Source organism: Bufo gargarizans, chromosome 2, assembly GCF_014858855.1.
Source record: "Bufo gargarizans isolate SCDJY-AF-19 chromosome 2, ASM1485885v1, whole genome shotgun sequence".
Taxonomy (NCBI): Eukaryota; Metazoa; Chordata; class Amphibia; order Anura; family Bufonidae; genus Bufo; species Bufo gargarizans.
The window spans coordinates 432,441,119-432,466,533 of record NC_058081.1 but is presented as its reverse complement, the minus strand read 5'-3'; the positions used below and the strand labels follow the sequence as shown (position 1 = coordinate 432,466,533).

Below are 25,415 nucleotides of genomic sequence, written 5' to 3'. Positions count from 1 at the left end.
CTTTTGGGAAACATGATGTAATGCTTAGTAGAAGATGATGACAGAAATCAAGATACCGGTCTGTCTAGTGCAGGGATGCCCAACCTGTGGCCCTCCAACTCTTTCAAAACTACAACTCTCAGCATGACAGGACAGCCTACAGATATAAGAGCATGTTGGGAGTAGTTTTGCAACAGCTGGAAGGCAGCAGGTTGGGCATCCCTGGTCTAGTGGATTCTGACTACAAACTGTCTCCCATGTAGTCTGCAACTACAGGGAGTGCAGAATTATTAGGCAAGTTGTATTTTTGAGGATTAATTTTATTATTGAACAACAACTATGTTCTCAATGAACCCAAAAAACTCATTAATATCAAAGCTGAATATTTTTGGAAGTAGTTTTTAGTTTGTTTTTAGTTTCAGCTATTTTAGGGGGATATCTGTGAGTGCAGGTGACTATTACGGTGCATAATTATTAGGCAACTTAACAAAAAACAAATATATACCCATTTCAATTATTTATTTTTACCAGTGAAACCAATATAACATCTCAACATTCACAAATATACATTTCTGACATTCAAAAACAAAACAAAAACAAATCAGTGACCAATATAGCCACCTTTCTTTGCAAGGACACTCAAAAGCCTGCCATCCATGGATTCTGTCAGTGTTTTGATCTGTTCACCATCAACATTGCATGCAGCAGCAACCACAGCCTCCCAGACACTGTTCAGAGTGGTGTACTGTTTTCCCTCCTTGTAAATCTCACATTTGATGATGGACCACAGGTTCTCAATGGGGTTCAGATCAGGTGAACAAGGAGGCCATGTTATTAGATTTTCTTCTTTTATACGCTTTCTTGCCATCCACGCTGTGGAGTACTTGGACGCGTGTGATGGAGCATTGTCCTGCATGAAAATCATGTTTTTCTTGAAGGATGCAGACTTCTTCCTGTACCACTGCTTGAAGAAGGTGTCTTCCAGAAACTGGCAGTAGGACTGGGAGTTGAGCTTGACTCCATCCTCAAGCCGAAAAGGCCCCACAAGCTCATCTTTGATGATACCAGCCCAAACCAGTACTCCACCTCCACCTTTCTGGCGTCTGAGTCGGACTGGAACTCTCTGCCCTTTACCAATCCAGCCACGGGCCCATCCATCTGGCCCATCAAGACTCACTCTCATTTCATCAGTCCATAAAACATTAGAAAAATCAGTCTTGAGATATTTCTTGGCCCAGTCTTGACGTTTCAGCTTGTGTGTCTTGTTCAGTGGTGGTCGTCTTTCAGCCTTTCTTGCCTTGGCCATGTCTCTGAGTATTGCACACCTTGTGCTTTTGGGCACTCCAGTGATGTTGCAGCTCTGAAATATGGCCAAACTGGTGGCAAGTGGCATCTTGGCAGCTGCACGCTTGACTTTTCTCAGTTTATGGGCAGTTATTTTGCGCCTTAGTTTTTCCACACGCTTCTTGCGACCCTGTTGACTATTTTGAATGAAACGCTTGATTGTTCGATGATCACGCTTCAGAAGCTTTGCAATTTTAAGAGTGCTGCATCCCTCTGCAAGATATCTCACTATTTTTGACTTTTCTGAGCCTGTCAAGTCCTTCTTTTGACCCATTTTGCCTAATAATTATGCACACCTGATATAGGGTGTTGATGTCATTAGACCACACCCCTTCTCATTACAGAGATGCACATCACCTAATATGCTTAATTGGTAGTAGGCTTTCGAGCCTATACAGCTTGGAGTAAGACAACATCCATAAAGATGTACCTGTCTGTGCGCTATCGCCCACAGATACATTGGTGTGTTGTGGTGTTAGTGACCCTGTGCTTCTATGTATTCTTGCAATTCTGTAGCTGTTCCATTCTTTATACTTTATAATAAATTTATATTTTTATATACCATTTCCACTTGTTTGTTTTGGTTTACCTTGGACGTTTTACAAGTGGTAATTGTAGCTGTCTGGTTGACAGGTGGCCTTCTGTAGGTTAATAACATCCATAAAGAGGATGATGTGGTCAAAATACTAATTTGCCTAATAATTCTGCACTCCCTGTACATCCTCTCTTTGATGTCGCACAACCAAGAAGATTGTCTCAGTAGCAGCAGAAAGATAGGAAGGACTGTGGAGACTTTATAAGTATGCGCTACAAGGGTTGTCGTGATACCAGAATTTGACAACAAAAATCTTACAGTCCTGACAGTATTTCCGGCAAAATCAAGCAGCTGGACAACCCTGTACAATCATTTAAAAAACGGAGACCATAACCTGGAGCAGTGTTTGGCTGCCCCAATGCTTCTCCATGTGGCGTTGCCCTAAATGGTACTATTATATGATGTACCATATGGAGTTAATTTGTGAGGTACCGGATGGGGGTACTTGCTATTAATGTGAGACACAAATTAAAGAAAACATGTGCCATATGTTTATAGTAAGTGACTCCATCAGGTACCTCCTCATATAATGGGTAACATGGGGTTAATTTGTGAGGTAAATTATGAATTAACTTAGGCGTCTTTCACACAAGCATGTTTTCTATCCGGATGTGATGCGTTTTGTGAATAGATAGCTTATGAGATGAATCCTGAACCATTCACTTCAATGGGTATGTGCACATGAAGATTATCACTGATCATCTCTGCATTCAGGAAAAATCACAAAAATTCTATAAAGTGGGCTTGCATGAAAAACAGAAGGCATCCAAATGCAATGCGTTTTTCACTGATGGTTGCTATTTGTTGACTGTTATTCTTCAGGTTTTCTTCATGTGTATGAAAAACATGTCACAAACCGATTGCATCCACGTGGAAAAAAATGAAACACTGAACGCAATCACAAAAAACTGATTAAACGTTTGTTCAGAACTTTCCCTTATCAGACCCTCTCATTCTGTATCGCTCATGTGAAATAAGCCTTAATGTGAGGCATATAGAGGTCCAATTTGATAACACCATGTGCCTAGAGGTCAAAATAACGCCTCTACAAGTGTCATAGACTGGTCTTGTTCAGGCCATTTTTCTCCCTGAAAAAAGTCTAAGGTGTACCAATACACCTTAAACCTTTTCCTGCCATTCATCAGCGCAGGGGTATTTTTACTCTTTCGGAGAAAATGTAGTACGACCTCTGCATGTGCCTCACATTAATAGTAAGTGACTCCATCAAGTACTTTTGCACTTATTGGTAAATATAGGGTTACTGTCACTTACTTTTGACATGAGGCACATGGTGTTATTGATTTTGAACCTCCATGTGCCTCACATTAATAGTAAGTAAGCTAATCATGTAGTATCTCACCCCTGCTGCCTTTTGGGTTCCTGTGCTCTCGCACCTACACAGCATCCTGGGTTCCTTCGCTTTCCTCCCACTCTCACCCCTGCAGCCTCCTGGGTTCCTTCTCTTTCCCTTCACTCTCACCCCTGCCTCCTGGGTTCCTGTCCTCTCCCCAGCTCTAACCCCCATCCCCCCCGCCTCCTGGGTTCCTGTGCTCTCCCCAGCTCTCACCCCCCCCCCCCCCCCCGCCTCCTGGGTTCCTGTGCTCTCGCCCCTACACAGCATCCTTCGCTTTCCTCCCTCTCTCGCCCCTACAGCCTCCTGGGTTCCTTCTCTTTCCCTTCACTCTCACCCCCGCCTCCTGGGTTCCTGTGCTCTCTTCAGCTCTCACCCCCTTCCCCCCCGCCTCCTGGGTTCCTGTGCTCTCCCCAGCTCTCTCCCCCCTCCTTCCCCCCCGCCTCCTGGGTTCCTATGCTCTCCCCAGCTCTCGCCTTTCCCCTGCATTCTGGGTGAAAATAAGGGTATGTCCGGGTTCAGCTCTGAACCCAGACAACCCCTTTAACTGTTTAGTCATGGCTTGGATACTGAGCTCACATACACACTGCAGTTTTGGTGCTTTTCTTGTATACAAGTACATGTTTCTTTTATTGTATTAGTGCTGCCCTTTTATCGCACATGATTATTATATGACTAAATGTGAAATAAATGTTACCATAATAAAATCCTATGTTTGCCACCACCATGTAGGTAGAATATCCATGGTTTGAAACCACAAGCTTTGTCTGGACTGACTCTTTATATTTTTAGTTTGGTGACAGTGAAAGTCATTGCAAAACTATGTGGGAGGAATTGTTTCGGTTATCAGTGAGCCTTGCAGTCCCAGGTACCAATCAAGACAGAAGATGTAAGATAAAACAGATGATAAAAGGAAGCTAAAATACATGCCAGTTTATTGTGCGTTGTGGATTACCTAAATGTGTAGGTGATAGTTCTCACACAATGATCGGTTTCAGTTATGTATGTTTTTGGAGTTACGTTTTTTCCTTGTTGAGAACACCATAGGTGGTGTATGGAGATTTATAGGTCAGGCAAAAGATATTCAGGTTAGAACTTTTCAAAAAAGCTGTCTGTGTAGTGCCACCTAGCAGAGCTAGCTAACCTAGAGTCTATGTCCAACACATTTAACCTAATAATGTTACAGATTCTATTGAGTGAATGGAGCGAGTACTTGTCATTACATTGCACCGCTGAAACTTCTGAGACAACAGGCCTTGTAATCAACAGGAAGTAGCGATCACATGGAGGTCCGGCTTCAAGTTAAACAGCTGATCTTCTGTGGATGGATGTCGGACCCTGCCAATTCGATATTGATGACCTATCCTGAGGATAGGCCTGCTCAACCCCTTTAAGGCCTTGTTAGGTCTGGTCATTAGGGGTTAACAGACTTTGCAGCATGACTAAGGCTTTAATGCAAACCAAGAGCCCTCTCCTAAAGGATAAGGACAGTCCTTGGTCGGCAGGGTGCTTGGTCGGCTAGGTAAGAGGTCTTTGACATAGGTCTTGAAGAGTACTTCTCCTCCTTGTAAAGAACCGTAGAGCTGGCATACAGAGATGCTCCATGGCAAAAATAATATGCAGATTGGCTCTCTGTCTCTGTAGTTCCATCTAGTGAAGGTAATTGTCATGGCATCAATTTCCAACCCTTTAACAGGCCTTATTGAATAAATATATCAGCTAAACCAAGAGCCATCTCCAAAACGTTAGCTACCTCCACTTGATGGCACTGCAGAGACATTCTTCCTGCTCTTGAAAGAAAAAGCTAATCTGCATATGCTGTAGTTATGTGTGTTAGCATGTGATCGGCCCCTAAAGTGAGCTTGTATTTTACAGGATTTTTTTTCTGCTAGGTACAGTTAGTTATGATCCAATATATATAGCTCAATGGTTAACATTGTTGCCTTGAAGTGCTGGGGTCCTGGGTTCAAATCCAGTCTAGGGCAACATCTGAAGAGCCTAACTAAGGCCTCTTTCACACGGGCGTCCCGGGTTTGCTCTAGATGCATCGTGTGTGCATTGCAGGAAACCTGCGTTTTGCACGCGCGTGATAAAAAACGGAATTTGGTACCCAGACCCAAACCCAGACTTCTTCACTGAAGTTCGGGTTTGGGTTAGGTGTTCTGTAAATTTTATTATGTTATAAGGGAAAATAATAGCATTCTTAAAGGGGTATTCTCATCTTAATGATCAATCTGTTAATGATTTAACAGTGATCATTTTTCTAAATATATCTAATTAACAAATTCCCACCCCTTAGAATAAAATAAACCTATACTTACCTGACTGTTGTCTTCCGTCTCCCCTGGTTACGTCCACCGCTCTTCTCAGGAATCGCGGTGGCCGCGCGTACGCCGACGACTTCTCACGGCCGGCCGCGCGCTGTACTGAACGCCCACGCCGAGGCCGCGCATGGTGATTTCTTCCTGGCCAGTATAGTATACTTAACAGGAAGAAGTCACCAGGGCGCATGCGCGGCCTCTGTGTGCGCGTTCAGTACAGCGCACGGCCCGGCCGGGAGAAGACATCGATCAAGATGGAGCCCGCCCCCTGCCGAGTGCCGAAACCAGGAAGTGGACGGTGTGCCGGGAGCAGGTAAGTATCAAATAGCGTGTTGAAAAAACCCCTTTAATACAAAATGCTTAGTAAAATATGGATTGAGAGATTAAAAAATAAAAAAAATGAACTCTCCTTATCCACTTGATCGCGCAGCCGGCATTGTCTTCTTTCAGGACCTGCAAAAGGACCTTTTGATGACGTAATCGTGCTCACCACGTGGTGACCACGGTGACGTCAGTGCAGGTCCTGCTGAATGAAGATAGAAGATCCTTCTATCTTCATTCAGCAGGACCTGCGCTGACGTCATCACGCCAACTACGTGGTGAGCGCCATTACATCATCAAAGGTCCTTTTGCAGGTCCTGAAAGAGGAAGAAAGAAGATGATGCCGGCTGCTCAATCAAGTGGATGAGGTGAGTTAATTATTTATATTTAACCCCTGGAGACAGTGTACTGTCTCCAAAGCACTATAGATGCCTGAACTTCAGGTGCCTATTTTGGAAGTAAAACGTAAAAAAATCTAATGAAGTATATTAGGCTACTTTCACACTAGCGCTTGATCGGATCCGTTCTGAACGGATCCGATCATATTAATGCAGACGGAGGCTCCGTTCAGTACGGATCCGTCTGCATTAATAATTTAGAAAATTTTCTAAGTGCGCAAGATGCCTGAGCGGATCCGTTCAGACTTTCAATGTAAAGTCAATGGGGGACGGATCCCCTTGAAGATTGAGCCATATGGTGACCTCTTCAAGCGGATCCGTTCCCATTGACTTACATTGTAAGTCTGAACTGATCCGCTCGCCTCCGCACGGCCAGGCGGACAGCTGAACGCTGCAAGCAGCGTTCAGCTGTCCGCCTGTCCGTGCGGAGGCGAGCGGAGCGGAGGCTGAACGCCGCCAGACTGATGCAGTCTGAGCGGATCCGCTCCATTCAGACTGCATCAGGGCTGGACGGAGGCGTTCGGGTCCGCTCGTGAGCTCCTTCAAACGGCACCAGTGCAATGTGGGGAGACATCTCATCTGTAATCCTCACCTAATTTTCACTCCACTTCTGAAATTGGCGAGGCTCACCATATATGCACAAAATGTTGCATATAGTCTTCAGTTGTGAAATTTTTGGCCTCAAAACTGCGAGCGCTAGTGCCTTCTCAAACATCTGATTGACATTTGCTGCAGTGTGTCTCCCAAGTAGCTGCTTCAGCGACCGCAGAACCGAGAAGAAAGCGATGTTGGATTTTTTTGAGAATGCAGGGTTATGGTCGTGACTACTTGCGAGTCGCTCTGTGACCCTATTCAGTTCCATTATTGTTTGAAGATGCACTGCTGCATAGTGATGTTTGGTTGTCAGATGCTCATTATGGGCAAAGTCGCCGTATAGGCACAGCCTTAAAATACTGTTAATGGCTATTGAGAAATGAATTTTATCACCATGATCTGGGGTTGAATTTTTTTCTCATGTAGAAATATGAGCTACCTCGTGCTGTCAGGATAATCTGTTTTGTGGCTCGATTTTATAAGAGGCATAATCCACCCTTAGCAAGATGTTCCTTGACATATGGTCTACCAACAAAGGGACTCACTACTTGTTTAAAAATTCTTCTCTGGCTTTTACCTCAAAATCCTTTGATGTGATGAAATAACACATAAGAAGGATATTGTTATGTAAGAAAAATATATCAAAGTGGTAATGTATCTAGTTATTGCACCTTCTGAAGATGCAAGTTCCCCTGATGGAAAAATCTGGGTCTTAAAAATAAATTCTATAATGCATTGCTTCATGCATTTCTTTAACTCCTTAGTCACCACCCATACGCTTTTTTACGGTGGTCACTAAGGGGCCTTAGGCTGGGCCATTTTTTTTACAGCGGCCCAGTCTAAGTGCTGCACGTTTTCCGCGGGAGCGGGGACCCGACTCTCACATGAGACGGGCCCTGCTGTGAAACACCTGGACCGGCAGGAGTGCCGATTCAGGCTGTTTAACACTTTACATGTCGCAGGCAATGGCGCCTGCCACATGTAAAGTGCTGACAGAGGGAGTGGACTCCCCCTGTCTCCCATTGGCACCCTGCAAATGTGATCGTGGGGTGCCGATGTGTGTGAAGGCTGCCTGGGCTCTGATGTAGGCCCCAGACCAGCCTTGAGTAATTTCCAGCAGGCTGCACCTTTCTGGCGCAGCCTGCTGGTCAATTTCAAAATAGTATTGTCATAAAAATGCAATGCACTATAGTGATAGTGCACTGCATTTTAAAAGCAATAAAAAAAGCTGTCTGCTATAGTCCCCTTGTGAAACTATTAAGTGGTAAAAAATAAATAAAAATGATTCAATAAAACAAAATCCCATTAAAAAATTAAGCTTTTTTTTCCCATTGAAAATATGCTTTTAAATAAAAAAAAATTGCCAAAAAAAGGCTTCCCCATATGTTTGGCAGTGCAACGTCCATAACAACCCGGACTACATAAATATCATGTAAATTATTCCCTACGAGGAACGCCATTAAAAAAAAAAACAAAAAAAAAAAAAAACTGAATTACTAATTTATTCTTAGGGTACTTTCACACTTGCGGCAGGACGGATCCGGCAGGCTGGTCTCCCTGTCGGATCCGTCCTTCCGCTGTTTCGACGGACCACCGCTCCGTCCCCATTGACTATAATGGTGACGGGGGCTGAGCTCTGGCGCAGCACGGACATGCAGGACTTTTTAGTCCGGCGGCTTTCGCCGTGCACCGCCGTGCTGCGCCGGAGCTCCGCCCCCGTCCCCATTATAGTCAAAGGGGACGGAGCGGTGATACGGTGAAACAGCGGAAGGACGGATCCGACAGGGAGACCAGCCTGCCGGATCTGTCCTGCCGCAAGTGCGAAAGTAGCCTTAGTTGTCACTGAAAAAACGCAATAGCTCAAAAAGTCATCCCCCAAAAATCAAGCTCTCACACAACTCCATATAAAGAAAAAGAAAAAAGTTATGGGTCTTGGGAAGTATGCAAAAAAAAAAAATTCTTTAAAAAAAAAAGGAGTTTTATTGCAAAAAAGTAATAAAACTGGAAAAAAAACTATATGTATTTCGTATCACTGTAATGGTACTGACCCAGAGAATTAAGATATTAGTTTTTTTATACCAAAAAATGAATGCCATAAAATTTATAACTTAAAAACGCAGTGGCAGTATTGCTGTTTTTCCCATCTCCCTCCCAGAAAGAGTTAATAAAAGTTAATCAGAAAGTTATGTGTACCCCAAAATGGCGCCATTACAAACTACAACTTGTCCCGCAAAAACAAGCCCTCATAAAGCTATATAGAGGGAAAAATAAAAAAGTTATAGCTCTTGGAACGCAACGATGAAAAAAGGAAGAAAAGCGCTTGGTCAGTAAGGCCCAAAACAGGCTGGTCACTAAGGGGTTAAGTTTGTGAACATGCTGATGTCAATTTTTTTTATTAATATTTTAAAGGAGGGGGAGTTTTTTAAAACGCTCATTGTGGTTTGTATGACTTTCACAAAAGAACATACCGGTACTTACCCCATCACAAAATACATCTGGCATCCCAAGGCATGTTTTATTGACACGGGTATTTCATGTCTACTGTTTAGGAGTTATACCATGATATACTCAGGGGACATTTCATTAGCATTTGCCCCACTTTCCAGTTGACCGGGTCCGACAGTTGCAATTCCAGACTGTTGCTAGGAATCAGTGGCAACAGCAAAGGTAAGCACTGTGCCACTCAATATCATGTCTGGTTTTTCTAGGCAGACATATAGTTGGTAATTGACTACAACAGGTCTACTGTGGGGGCTCCAAACAAAGCCACATGGAGCTTACAGAAAGCAAAGTAGCATGGTGTTTTGCTATAGCCATTGCCAGTTAGGCATTAGTGGTCTATCACAACTATAGGCCCCAAAGTCAACCCCATAAGGAAATCAACTTTTTACTGAATAGTTATTAATTTGTTGTGAAGTTAATTACAACAAAGCACTCGAATCACCTTTAGCTAATGATGAATTCCTCCTGAACTCTGGAGTAATGATCAATACTGAAGGTAGCGTTTTGCTGTCATTTCTGGATGTTCTCTTCCATGTTCTGAAATACAACTAGTTTATAGAGGTGGCACATGCTGCCACTTCTTTGAACAAAACTTGGTGATTATAGGATTATAATTCAATATTTTATTTTGTCTTTTAGTCCAGTAAGGTTCCTGTGGTGCAGCCATCGCATGGGGTCCACCCTCTCACACCTCTCATTCCATACAACAACGAGCCATTCAGTCACAGTTCCCACTCGCCACATCTTCCTGCAGACCTCAACCAGAAACAAGGTAACTTGAACCCAGTGAAGAAACAATGGTGCTTAATAACCCTTATCTGTCTTTACTTCAGAAAGAAATCACAGCTCTGATAAATAAGGACATTAGAAGTCCAAGTCAGTCACTATTATGGTATAAGTAATCCTATTATCACAGAGCACCTTCACCAGTATAAAACATAACCTTTAGGCCTCTTTCACATGACCGTATGGCTTTTTCAGTGTTTTGCAGGCCGTTTTTTCCGGAACCGTTTTTCCGATTTTTGTTTCCGTTGTGTTTCCGATTCGGTTCCATTTTTCCGTCCTGTTTTTCTGTATGGCATATATACAGTATACAGTAATTACATAGAAAAAATTGGACTGGGCATAACATTTTCAATAAATGGTTCCGCGAAATAGGTACAGATACGGAAGACATACAGATGCATTTCCGTATGTGTTCCTTTTTGTTTTGTGGACCCATTGACTTGAATGGAGCCACGGAACGTGATTTATGGGCAATAATAGGACATGTTCTATCTTTAAACGTAACGGAAATATGGAAATGGAATGCATACGGAACACATTCAGTTTTTTTTGCGGAACCGTTGAAATGAATGGTTCCGTATATGGACCGTATACGGAACAGAAAAAACGGCCCATAAACGGGAAAAAAAACGGTCGTGTGAAAGAGGCCTTACTGATATTAGTTAAAATCATCCCAAAAATGTGCCATACAAACGTTTCTCGCTGCACCTGTTTTTGAGGTGCAGCAACAAACGTTTGTATGGCACATTTTTGGGTTAATTTTAACTAATATCAGTAAAAATTTGCTTCAGAAAGGCAGTTTTAGGCATTATGCAGATAAATACAATTTTATTTTGAAAAGGTAAATTGCAGTGCCACATATGATGAGCGTTGAGTGGAGGACGTGAATACGTAGTAAAAAATGGACGATCATCCTTTTCTGGGTGTCTCACCTATAGCATCCCACCAGTCACTAGAAGGGAAGGGGGAGTCTATAGACCCTAGCCTACCGTATCAGAACCTTCCTGGGAGAAAGAAATTCTATAAAGTGTTCACAAAGCATGGGGAAGTATTAAAACAATGAGGGTGGTCTACTGATCACTAGGACCTGACCCCCAACCAATCTAACATTTATCGTGTACCCTGTGAATAGGTGATACACGTTAAAGTACCTCTTGGGCCCCTCTTGATGTCTATATTATATAAAAGTAATAATAGTACTGAGAGAAAAAAATACTAAATAAAGCCTCATGCACACAAACATATATATTTTGCGGTCCGCAAAAAATACGGATGACGTCCGTGTGCATTCCGTATTTTGCAGAACGGAACAGCTGGCCCCTAATAGAACAGTCCTATCCTTGTCCGTAATGTGGACAATAATAGAACATGTTCTATTTTTTTGCGGAACGGAAAAACGGACATACGGAATGCACACGCAGTACCTTCTGGTTTTTTTTGTGGACCCATTGAAATGAATAGTTCCATTCGGAACGGACGCGGAAAGAAAATACATTCGTGTGCATGATGCCTAACCCTTAGGATACCGGAGGTTTTTGCGTTTTCATTTTTCTTCACTATCTTCCTTGAGCCATAACTTTTTTATTTTTCCATTCACCTATCCGTATGGGGGCTTACTTTTTGCAGGACAAGTTGTACTTTCTAATGCCACCATTTAATATGGCATACAATGTAACTGGAAGCGGGAATAAAATTCCAAATGGGATGGAATTGGAAAAAAACGCAATTGCACTGTTTTTGTTTTTTTCCCACCTCTGGGACCCGCACCTTAAAGGAGAATGGAGCGGGGAGAGCTGTGGCTGGAGGACCCCAGGTTTCCCAGAGTCCGTCCACCACCAATTGTTGCTCCCCGCTGCTCCCATACAAGTGAATGTGAGCGCCCTCCATTCATTTCCCCGCTCCGTTCTCGTTGTAGGTGCAGGTTCCAGAGGTGGGACCCGCACCTATCAGACAGTGGGGACATATCGCTTGTGTATGATGGGAAAACCCCTTTAATTCTCATTTCATGTGAAATACAGCTATTTACTAAAACAGACAGTAAAGGTGACAGACCCTCTTTAAACCTTTTGTCTGGCTTTATCTTGGCATATATACCTGGAAGTGGCTGGTTCCCATTATAGTCAATAAGATCCGGTGGGCAGACAGCACTGTCCGGCTATTTTGGATCGAGAGAACTCCGGCAGTCTGTTTTCTGCTGAAATAGCCTGCCGGATGTCTCTAATGCCTCATTCATTTTCCCTTCTCCAAACGGGAAATCCCCCCTACCTCCAACCACTGATTGAATTGTAGGAATTACTTTAGACCTTGGCCGCAACACATGGACAATGTTTAATACGACAGTAGGTCTCTGGTGCTGTGTAGGACACTGACCTGGTAATATAAGAAACCGTTAGTCTTCATTGGTTTCCTGGACTGACCTGAGATTCTTGAGGATCCATACAGAAAATTGGAGGTGTGAATAGGACCACTATGTGTGTGCAGCACGTTGGACACACGGCCAGCACACAGCTGTAAATTGCGTTCTTGTCAATAAGGCCTTACATTGTTCTGCTTTATGTCAGGTGTTTGATATACACTCACCTAAAGAATTATTAGGAACACCATACTAATACGGTGTTGGGCCCCCTTTTGCCTTCAGAACTGCCTTAATTCTACGTGGCATTGATTCAACAAGGTGCTGATAGCATTCTTTAGAAATGTTGGCCCATATTGATAAGATAGCATCTTGCAGTTGATGGAGATTTGAGGGATGCACATCCAGGGCACGAAGCTCCAGTTCCACCACATCCCAAAGATGCTCTATTTGGTTGAGATCTGGTGACTGTGGGGGCCATTGTCATGTTCAAGAAACCAATTTGAAATGATTCAAGCTTTGTGACATGGTGCATTATCCTGCTGGAAGTAGCCATCAGACGATGGGTACATGGTGGTCATGAAGGGATGGACATGGTCAGAAACAATGCTTAGGTAGCCTGTGGCATTTAAACGATGGCCAATTGGCACTAAGGGGCCTAAAGTGTGCCCAGAAAACATCCCCCACACCATTACACCACCACCACCAGCCTGCACAGTGGTAACAAGGCATGATGGATACATGTTCTCATTCTGTTTACGCCAAATTCGTACTCATTCGCAACATTTTTTCAGTCTTCAACAGTCCAATTTTGGTGAGCTTGTGCAAATTGTAGCCTTTTTTTCCAATTTGTAGTGGAGATGAGTGGTACCCAGTGGGGTCTTCTGCTGTTGTAGCCCATCCGCCTCAAGGTTGTGCATGTTGTGGCTTCACAAATGCTTTGCTGCATACCTCGGTTGTAACGAGTGGTTATTTCAGTCAACGTTGCTCTTCTATCAGCTTGAATCAGTCGGCCCATTCTCCTCTGACCTCTAGCATCAACAAGGCATTTTCGCCCACAGGACTGCCACATACTGGATGTTTTTCCCTTTTCACACCATTCTTTGTAAACCCTAGAAATGGTTGTGCATGAAAATCCCAGTAACTGAGCAGATTGTGAAATACTAGGACCGGCCCGTCTGGCACCAACAACCATGCCACGCTCAAAATTGCTTAAATCACCTTTCTTTCCCAATCTGACATTCAGTTTGGAGTTAAGGAGATTATCTTGACCAGGACCACAACCCTACATGCATTGAAGCAACTGCCATGAGATTGGTTGACTAGATAATCACATTAATGAGAAATAGAACAGATGTTCCTAATAATTCTTCAGGTGAGTGTATATCCATGTATTTGCTGTAGATCTGGTTTTAGAGTATGGTACAGGTAACGAGCCACTAACAACTCATAGTGAGCTATGCATGGGCTGAAGATAGGAAGTAGATTGTCAGCAGTTGGAGAGCTAAGTGTTCATGCGGTGATGAAAATGGAAAGTGCATTATACCATAATTGAGAGCGACCAGTCATCCTTAGAAAAAACTGTATGAAACAGGAAATAGTCTTACTTACAGCAGCTTTGTATTTGGTTTGCTCCTGGATTTCACATACACTGAGCAGTGTTTGCCCATACATTGAAAGTTAGCTGTGGTCACCCTAAACTGCATATATATGTAAAAAAATAGTTGTAAGAAGAGAAGAGCAACAGTGCCGTCTAATAAAGAGCAGATGTAAAATGCTACTCTGACCTGACCAGCAACTGTAACTTCTACAGATGGATGTTGAGAACATGATGAGGAATTTACATTAATAAATGACTAGTTTTACTTCAAGCGTGTTATATGCACATGTTCAAATGGATTTGAACAGAGGTCGCAATAATACCTGTACAAGCGTCATAGATGCTTTTTACTTTAAGGCGTACCAATATGCCTTAGTCCAGTGATGCCATAGTCATTTCTATGGAGTCCTGAAAACAGCCAAGCAAGTGAACAGTTGTTTTGCCACAGCTGGAGTGCCATAGGTTAGCCTTAGACTTTTTCTGCCTTTCATCAGCGCTGGGCACACTGTGAACAGCACTGGCAGCGCAGCAATGCTGAAAAAAAGTAAGTGCCTTACAGCAAGGAGCTTTTTTATTGGTTGGTTTTGTGGAGCTGCTGGACCATTCGGCGTACCGCTGTGAAGTTAGGAGGAAGAGTCCTGCAGCAGCGATCAATCTTCACCGGGTGGCACCTAGCAGGGTGAGCGGCCTTGGTGGGCAGTGGACTTACAAGGGCTCCCAGCTCTGAGACCCCCACCGATATCTATAACGAGCAGTCTGAGGCGCTCAGCCGAATACTGCTTCTCTTCAAAGCTGGGTGCGATACAGTAAACTGCCCCAATAGAAATTCTATGGGACCATCTTCACTACCACACTCAGCAGTGAGGAGAAGCAGTACTCTGCTAAGCGCCTCAGACTTCAGAGCTGGGACCCCTGCCGATCAACACTTTTGATATGTCCCTATGACATATAAAAAGTGTCAGAAAAGTATAGTTACTTTTTAATGTTGGACAGGGGGCCTGTCTGGAGTTTCTCAGTCCCTGGGGGGCAGGAGACAGCAAAGCGCCCCCCAAAAATACAAAAATATAATATATGAATATACACTGACCAAAAATATAAACGCAACACTTTCGGTTTTGCTCCCATTTTGGATAAGCTGAACTCCAAGATCTGAAACATTTTCTACATACTCATAAGACCCATTACTCTCAAATATTCTTCACAAATCCGTCTAAATCTGTGTTAGTGAGCACTTCTAATTTGCCGAGATAATCCATCCCACCTCACAGGTGTGGCATATCAAGGTGCTGATTAGACAGCATGAATATTGCACAGGTGTGCCTTAGACTGCCCACAATAAAAGTCCACTCTGAAATGTGCAGTTTGATCACACAGCACAATGCCACAGATGTCGCAACGTTTGAGGGAACATGCAATTGGCATGCTGACTGCAGGAATGTCTACCAGAGCTGTTGCCCGTGCAATGAATGTTCATTTCTCTACCATAAGCAGTCTCCAAAGGCGGTTCAGAGAATTTGGCAGTACATCCAACCGGCCTTACATACGCAGACCACATGTAACCACACCAGCCCAGGACCTCCACATCCAGCATGTTCACCTCCATCATCGTCTGAGACCAGCCACCCGGACAGCTGCAGCAACAATCGGTTTGCATAACCAAAGAATTTCTGCACAGACTGTCAGAAACCGTTTCAGGGAAGCTCATCTGCATGCTCGTCATCCTCATCGGGGTTTGGACCTGACTGCAGTTAGTTGTTGTAAACGACATGAGTGGGCAAATGCTCACATTCGATGGCGTCTGGCATGTTGGAGAGATGTCCTGTTCACGGATGAGTCCCAGTTTTCACTGTTCAGGGCAGATGGCAGACAGCGTGTGTGGCGTCGTGTGGGAGAGCGGTTTGCTGATGTCAACGTTGTGGATCGAGTGGTCCATGGTGGTGGTGGGGTTATGGTATGGGCAGGCGTATGTTATGGACAACGAACACAGGTGCATTTTATTGATGGCATTTTGAATGCACAGAGATACCGTGACGAGATCCTGAGGCCCATTGTTGTGCCATTCATCCACGACCATCACCGCATGTTGCAAAATGATAATGTACGGCCCCATATTGCAAGGATCTGTACACAATTCCTGGAAGCTGAAAACATCCCGAGTTCTTGCATGGCCTCACCAGACATGTCACCCATTCAGCGTGTTTGGGATGCTCTGGATTGGCGTATATGACAGCGTGTTCCAGTTCCTCCCAATATTCTGCTACTTCACACAGCTATTGAAGAGGAGTGGACGAACATTCCACAGGCCACAATCAACAACCTGATCAACTCTATGCGAACATAGATGTGTTGCACTGCGTGAGGCAAATGGTGGCCACACCAGATACTGACTGGTTTTCTGATTACAATCACTGATCGCACACACTGACTTTTTAAAAGCACCACTTTCTTCTCTAGGTCTGAGTGCTAGTTGTGTACAGGCCGTTGTACACATGGACATCATACAGATATAGGTTGCATTCATGTCTATAAGGCCTTGCATTGTTTTGCTTTTATTTTTCCTCTTGCTACAATTCTAACGAACATCTCTGTATAGATAGTGGAGGATCCACCATTCACAATAGGTGATATTGCAGCGTATCTGCTCCCACCTCACCTCTGCACTGCCAACACCACATGCCTAGAAAACATTCCTATAAGTTTTCCTAGAAGTCATTGGAGTCCACCCCAGTCTAGTGTGTCTATGGCCCATGTGGCTGTTCTCAAAGAACAGTATAAGTCTTGACATATTTTAGGCCTAGTGGCCAATGTAAAAACTGCATGATTTTATTTTTTATTTTTATTTTTTTGTAATAGAGATGGAGTCATGGAAAATATGTAAAAAAAAAATTATTAAAATTCTAAAAAGAAAAAAAGTTTAACATAAAAACTTGATGTAGGGTACTTTCACACTAGCGTTAGAAGAATCCGGCAATCAGTTCCGTTGCCGGAACTGCCTGCCGGATCCAGAAATACGCATGCAAACGGATATCATTTGTTTCCGGATCCTTCTGACAAATGCATTGAAATACCGGATCCGTCTCTCCAGTGTCATCCGGAAAAATGGATCCGGTATTTCTTTTTTTCAAACTTTTTAAAGTCTGCGCATGCGGCAATTTCCTGAACTCTTGGTACTGGATCCATCATGAATACATTTCAATGGAAATTAATGCCGAATCCGGCAACTGATCCTGAACATGCTGCAGTATTTTCTCCAGCCAAATACTGTAAAAGGGATGGAACGGAGGACATCCTGATGCATACTGAACGGATTGCTTTCCATTCAGAATGCATTAAGACAAAACTGATGCGTTTTTTTTTCCGGTATTGAGCCCCTATGACGAAACTCAATACCGGAAACCGTTAACGCTAGTGTGAAAGTAGCCGTAAATGGGTAATTTTCTCATCATGCATTTCCTTTCAATTATAACCAGTTGGACCCACTGGAACCCCCCAACCACATGTAGATTCAAATCTGCTGGAACCAATGTTCCTCTCTCCAGCCCTATCTACCTAATGGGTGATGGACATGACCAGATGCTATTTGCTACCTTTAAAGGGCTTCAGTACTTCTTAATGGCTGCAGGCATCTGTGTAGCATACATATAGAGATCCTGGAGCTTTCCTTGTCTGTGGTGATTCAGACTGGATACAAAAAATGTGGCTTGAAAAGTTAAGTGCTATTATAGCTTAAAGAGGTTGTCCGCTTTTTTATATTAGTGACCTATTCTTAGGATAGGTCATCTATATCAGATCTGCGGGTACCCCCGCCAATCAGCTGTTTCAAGAGAATGCAGCAATCATACAAGCGCTGCCTTTTCTTCATTGTATACCTTCTCACCATCGCAATAGCAGCAGTGAGCAGGAGTAATTACAACTCCGCTGTCCCATTTGTTTCACTGGGATGGCTGACTTCTCTTAAAACAGCTGATTGACAGGGGTGCCGGCAGTTGGCCCCCTGCTGATCTGATATTGATGGCCAGTGCTGAGGATAGGTCATCAATATAAAAAGGCAAACAACCCTTTTAATTAGTATACTACATTGTACAACCGCTATATTAGACCAAAAATAATTATAATTCAATAAAGCCTTTTTAAATTAAATTATAATCTGCTTCTATCAGCTGAAACATTGTGTCCGAAGTGGGTGCTGCAGTATGAGGAAGTAGATGCTGTCTTGAGTGATTGGCTGCAGTGGTCATGTATGTGGATGGGCACCTCATAGCTTCAGCCAAGTAAACAAAGACCAGCAGGAGGCATAGTGCGGGGGGATCTAACAGGGAAATATTGGTTCTTTTACTATTTCATCACATTACTTGCATTTGCCCACATTTTTGGATAATCCTTTTAATAAAGGTTCACAGATTGAATCACATCATCATTTTCAGGTGTATAGTAAATTCACGAAGTAACTGAATGTTTGTCTCTAACCAGTGTAAAGAGCTGATTTTGTTTAAATGAATTAAATACACTATATAAGTATGAGCGAGTGCGTGATGAGTTCCGCTAGCTGTCTCTGTATTTTCAGTTATCCAGTTAAAGTAGCTGAATATTTTCTTTTTATTCCATAGGTGCACACAGACCTCCCCAAACACCAGATATTCCTGCATTTTATCCTATTCCTCCAGGAGGTGTTGGACCAATTTCACCTTCCATGGGCTGGTGAGTGTACTCTGCTCATGAGGGATTTCATTATGGACATATAATATCATCGATTTTGTCAAATGCCGTTACCCTGCTTTATCATATGATAATATAATAATGAAGCTGAAAGTAATGGATGTTTACACCGCCACTTTGACTTTTATGGGAAATGCATGGGTCCACAAAACATGATAAGATGAGGAGCAAAAATCCGGTCGTGTGAATGGGGCCTTAATATAATATTTGGTGTGAGTGTAATGTGGTTTACTCCTTTATCTGTAAAAGAGCACCAGGGGGTTGCCTGGCATAGGTTGCGACTTTTTTGCAAAAGTCACACATAGTAAATATGCCATAATCCAGGTCTAGACTCACTTTCACTTCTTAAACATAGACCACTTGGAAAACTGGTGAACACCACCAAATGTCACAAAAATTTACCAAATGCCACAGAAAATGTGACAGACTCCAATCAGCTGTGGCATCTTTGTGTGTATATTATAAGGTAACCATCTGTCACACCAGTAAGTGAATACATCTAAGGCACTTTTTAGTAGTTAATGATTGAATATAATTAGTTAGATTATAATCAAATATCCACATGACAGGTTCCCTTTAAATCCCAGGCCGATTTTTTCAAATCTGACATTTGTCACTTTTTGTGGTAATAACTTTTTAAACGCTTCTACTTATCCAAGCCATTCTGAGATGGTTTTCTTGTGACACATTGTACTTCATGACAGTGGTAAATTTCAGTTGATATATTTCACCTTTATTTATAAAATAAGTTTACCAAAAATTTGGAAAAATTCACGATATTATAAATTAGAATTTCTCTAGTTTTAAGACAGCTAGTAATACCTCATAAAATGATTATCAGTTAACATTCCCCATATGTCTGCTTTATGTTGGCATAATTTTGTAAATGTCATTTTATTTTTTAGGATGTTTGAACGCTTAGAAGTTTAAAAGCTATGTTTTAAATTTTTAGTAAAATTTCCAAAACCATTTTTTTAAGCACCAAATCAGTTATAAAGTGATTTTAAGGGGCTTACGTAATGGAAACCAACCATAAATGAACCAATTTTAGAAACTACACCCCTCAAATTATTCAAAACGTATGTTACAAAGTTTGTTAACCCTTGAGGTGTTCCCCCAAGAATTAAAGGAAAATAGAGGTGAAATTTTACTTTTTTGGTAGATTTTTTATGTTAATTTTTTTTATGCAACACGGCAAAACAAACCTCAATATACATTACTCTGATTCTGCAGTTTACAGAAATACCCCATATGTGACGGTAAACTGCTCTATGGGCACTTAGCAGTGGTCAGAAGGAAAGGAGCACCATTTGGATTTTTGAGGCAGATTTCACTAGAATGTTTTTTAGGCACCATTTTGTATTTTGAAGAGACCCTGACGTACCCCTACAGCGGAAACCATCATAAAGTGACCCCATTTTGGAAACTACACCCCTTAAAGAATATATTAAGGGGGAATACTGAGCACTTTGACCCCCTAAGCATTTTACGCTTTGACCCCCTTGGCTGTAAAAATGAAAAGTTTAGTTTCTTTCAATAAAATGTTGCATAAGCCCCAGATTTTTCATTTTCACCAGGCGTAACAGGAGAAAAAGCACCCCATAATTTGTTACCCATTTTCTCCTGAATACAGCAACACCCCATATGTGGTGGTAAACTGCTGTGGGGGCACATGGCAGGACTCAGAACGGAAGGAGCGCCATATGGTTTTAGCAGCACAGATTTTGATGGATAGGTTTATGGGTGCCATTGGTTTTTATTTTTTAAGTGATTGTCTTATGTGGTGCTCATTTTTTGTGGGATGAGGTGACTGTTCGATCTGTTTCACCTGAGGGGGCATATAATGTGATATTTTTATAGAGCAGGTTGTTATGGACACAGCGATACCTAATATGTCTATCATTTTTATTTTTGATAAGTTTTACACAGTGAAATCATTTTTGAACATAATAAAATCTTGTTTTTGTGTTGCTACAAAACAAGATTTTCTTAGGTAGGGGCTAATTTTTGGTGGGATGAGGTGACTGTTAGATTGGTGCCATTTTTGAGTACATAAGACTTGTCTTAGGTAGGGGCTCATTTTTGGCGGGATGAGATGACTGGTACACTTTTTGTGAGGCAAGGTAGCTTTTTTTATACTGTTTATATATATATATATATATATATATTTTTTTTTTTTTTTTATGGCGTTCACCTGACGGGGTGGATCATGTGATATTTTTATACAGCCGGTCTATACGGACGCAGCGATACCTAATATGTTTACTTTTCTTTTTTTCCCCCTATTTTTATATATATATATATATATATATATATATATATATATATATACTATATTTTGGGAAAAGGACGCATTCTTTTTTTTTTTTACTTGAAACTTTAAAAAAAGTTAGTTTTTTTATTTCACTTTATTTTTTGTCCCACACTGGGACTTCAACTTTTGGGGTCTGATTCCCTTTACAATACTTCTGTATTGTAATGCATTGGCTGTAAGTGTATTACTCACTGTAAAAAATCTACACTTACACTGGATCTCACAGGCTCTGACAGAAGGCAGCCATGAAGCCACCCGGGACCCGAAGCACACCCCGCACCCAGCAGGATACCGCACGTGCTGCGTTCAGCACTGACTGCGGCAGTGGAAGGGTTAATGCACCGGCATAGTTTTCACCTATGCCGGTGCATACAACAGGGGTCTGGCGATCAGTGACTGTTGGACCCCTGCAGCTGATTGGGCAGGCACAGCTTCTGCGCCCGCCTGATCAGAGCGCTGTAGCTGTATGGCGCTGGGATTTGTGTCCCAGTTTCCAGCGCTGTACATGTACGGCGCTGGTATCCTACGGGTTATTAGGAGATGTTGTGAATTCAAGCAAGGTACTTTCCTTTAGAAAATCTTTATATAGTATATATTTTGGTCCAGCAAGTGGAATCATTTCAATGTGACAGTGTGTTTAAGGGATTGTCCAGGACTAGTAAAAAGGGTCTGCTGTTTTTCCAGAAACACTGCCTTGTTGGTCCATATCTGTTGTGTCTGGTATTGTACATTAACTCCGTTCACTTGAATGAGGTTGAGCTGCAATACTAGACACAGCCCATGGACAGATGTGGAAGTTGTTTTTTTTTTAAATAGCGGATCCTTTTTTTCTAGTCCTGGGCAATCCCCTTATGAACCATCAGGAGTCTACCAAGTGTGATATAAAGCAACAGCGAGATCACATAGGTGGTCTTCTTAAAAAGAAAGGTCCACCCAAATGTGTAGGCACAACTACTAAATGTTAAAAAATGTAGAGTAAAATTTTAGATGTGTATATGTCAGGCTTGGACAGATCCAATGAGCTAGGTTGCCGGTGCACCTTAAATCTACTACAGGTGCCTTTTTGGGCTCTTTTACATTAATGTTTGAATAGTGGGGTTCTCGCCCTCAGTCACGACAATCAACATATCGAAGGGGCTGCAGTGCTCGCTGGATTTAATGGAATTGTAGGAGCTAAGCTAAATAAAAAGACAGCCTTTGTAAATGATCTAAAATAAGAAAGTAACGTATACTCACCCCCTCTTTTCCCCCAGTCGCTTCCAGTGCTATGTTCCAGTCCTCCCCTCTGCTGTTTGTTTTCTTGGCTGCATCGGTGATGTTCCATCCTGTGTACTGCTGAGGCCAGTGATTTGCTGTGTGCACAAAATGATGTCCGTGGTGGGAAGGACCGAGACACAGCACTGGAAGCGTCAGGGAGAAAAGTGATAAGTATTACTTCTTTTGATATTTTAGCTAATTTACAGTGGCTGAGTTCTTATTTAGCTTAGACAACCTCATTTATGGACAAGCATCCCGTCCTGACCATTGTTCTGCTGTCTCGAACTCACAGCATCTTAGACCCTTATGGTACAGGTCAGTAGACCTGTGACCAGACTGGGACAGTCATCTATAATATGTCAGCATTTAACACTATGCTTGAATGGAAACTGGCCTAAATTTGTACTCACAAAGACTCGGTACATTGTGACATTGGGGAAAAAGTTGTGATTTCCAGATCATGATGTAAGTCATCACTGATGAGAATAAGTCCTCTAAAGATGTAGGCCATCAAGGTGAAAGGAAAATATTTTCCTTCCTATCCATCAACTTAGATTTCCAATCGCAATAATTAATATGTCAGACTCGTTTAGGGAAAAGGTGTGAAGGACTTAATCCTTTTGTGTTCTAGTAATTTGTCCCATGGAGTTACAAATGTCACTGTTGGATTAACTTTGCACTTTTCTGTTCTGCTTCGGGGACGGAATGTGGAACTTCAAAGTAAGCTGAAGAACTGCAGCTCTTGGGTATTTGTTGGTGTGATTACAACATACACGATTAACTTTAAGTAGTGTGGGAGTGATTGTTGTACGACAACCTGTAAACAGAATGGCAGCTCTGATGTAAACCCAAACTGGCCGTGATTAGTGGAGTTTTGGCGATGCTTGGACATATAGCTATTGCTCATTCTCTCAAAATATGCCTGGTATGATGGAAAAAAAGTGTCCCTACTTGTCACATCATGTACAGACACAGCGAATGTTTCAGTTTGAGAAATACGGGTGGAACACTTTGACACGTGGTCCAGTATTTTTAGTTTTTATTACAATTTTTGCATAAGAAAATACCACAAAAAAAGCAATATAACAACATTCCGTGCAACCAAGTGTGAGATGACACAGCGTGGCTGGGAGTTTAAAGTGGCCCTGGAAAAATATCTAAAAGTGGCCCAATGTTGTTGGCAGATCCAAATTGAAAAAGGCAGGGCAACTCAAGGAGACAGGTATGACAGAATTAGGGGCCTGCAATACTGTAGTGCAGCAAAAAAAATACTGCCTCAACAGAACCAAATACCACCGTTCAGCACAAGCTACTGCCACCCTCACCACAGTATTCAACTATGTCACCATCCTGAAGCTGATACAGTTGAGTTCAGCCATTGGCATACGTACCTGATGCATCAGCCCACCAGGGAATTTCCCTGTAGGGTCTATGGCAAATCTTCCCCTGGATGGACTGCAATTCCATCAATTATTTGCATCCTTATACTTGTGGGTAAAGTTATGAGTTATACAGTTGCAAGAAAAAGTATGTGAACCCTTTGGAACGATAAGGATTTCTGCACAAATTGGTCATAAAATGTGATCTGATCTTCATCTAAGTCACAACAATAGACAATCACAGTCTTCTTAAACTAATAACACACAAAGAATTAAATGTTGCCATGTTTTTATTGAACACACCATGTAAACATTCACAGTGCAGGTGGAAAAAGTATGTGAACCCTTGGATTTAATAACTGGTTGAACCTCCTTTCGCAGCAATAACTTCAACCAAACGTTTCCTATAGTTGCAGATCAGACGTGCACAACGGTCAGGAGTAATTCTTGACCATTCCTCTTTATAGAACTGTTTCAGTTCAGCAATATTCTTGGGATGTCTGGTGTAAATCGCTTTATTGAGGTCATGCCACAGCATCTCAATCGGGTTGAGGACAGGACTCTGACTGGGCAACTCCATATGGAGTATTTTCTTCTGTTTAAGCCATTCTGTTGTTGATTTACTTCTATGCTTTGGGTCGTTGTCCTGTTGCAACACCCATCTTCTGTTGAGCTTCAGCTGGTGGACAGATGGCCTAAGTTCTCCTGCAAAATGTCTTGATAAACTTGGGAATTCATTTTTCCTTTGATGACAGCAATCTGTCCAGGCCCTGATGCAGCAAAGCAGCCCCAAACCATGATGACCCCACCACCATACTTCTCAGTTGTGATGAGGGTTTGATGTTGGTGTGCTGTGCCTCTTTTTCTCCAAACATAGTGTTGTGTGTTTCTTCCAAACAACTCAACTTTTGTTTCATCTGTCCACAGAATATTTTCCCAGTACTGCTGTGGAACATCCAGGTGCTTTTGTGCAAACTGTAAACGCGCAGAAATGTTTTCTTGGGACAGCAGTGGCTTCCTCTGTGGTATCCTCCTATGAAATCCATTCTTGTTTAGCGTTTTACGTATCGTAGATTTGCTAACAGGGATGTTAGCATATGCCAGAGACTTTTGTAAGTCTTTATCTGACACTCTAGTATTCTTCTTCATCTCATTGAGCAATCTGTGCTGTGCTCTTGCAGTCATCTTTACAGGACGGCCTTTCCTAGGGAGAGTAGCAGCAGTGCTGAACTTTCTCCATTTATAGACAATTTGTATTACTGTGGACTGATGAACAGCAAGGCTTTTGGAGATACTTTTATAACCCTTTCCAGCTTTATGCAAGTCAACAATTCTTAATCGTAGGTCTTCTGAGAGCTCTTTTGTGCGAGGCATCATTCACATCAGCCAATGCTTCTTGGGAAAAGCAAACCCAGAACTGGTGTGTGTTTTTTTTATAGGGCAGGGCAGCTGTAACCAACACCTCCAATCTACTTTCATTGATTAGACTCCAGTTGGCTGACACCTCACTCCAATTAGCTCTTGGAGATGTCATTAGTCTAGGGGTTCACATACTTTTTCCACCTGCACTGTGAATGTTTACATGGTGTGTTCAATAAAAACACG

At 42.4% G+C, this 25,415-nt stretch overlaps 1 protein-coding gene across 9 annotated transcripts in view; it reads left to right on the top strand.

Annotated features, from left to right (window-relative positions):
- Positions 1–25,415, top strand: part of TCF7 (transcription factor 7) — a 165,912-nt gene that overhangs the window by 109,683 nt on the left and 30,814 nt on the right. For all 9 annotated transcript variants that reach the window (XM_044280933.1, XM_044280928.1, XM_044280935.1 and 6 more), the window contains 2 exons: positions 10,045–10,177; positions 18,752–18,842. In XM_044280933.1, coding sequence (XP_044136868.1) covers positions 10,045–10,177; positions 18,752–18,842 — 224 coding nt within the window. The remainder of the gene's footprint in view (positions 1–10,044; positions 10,178–18,751; positions 18,843–25,415) is intronic.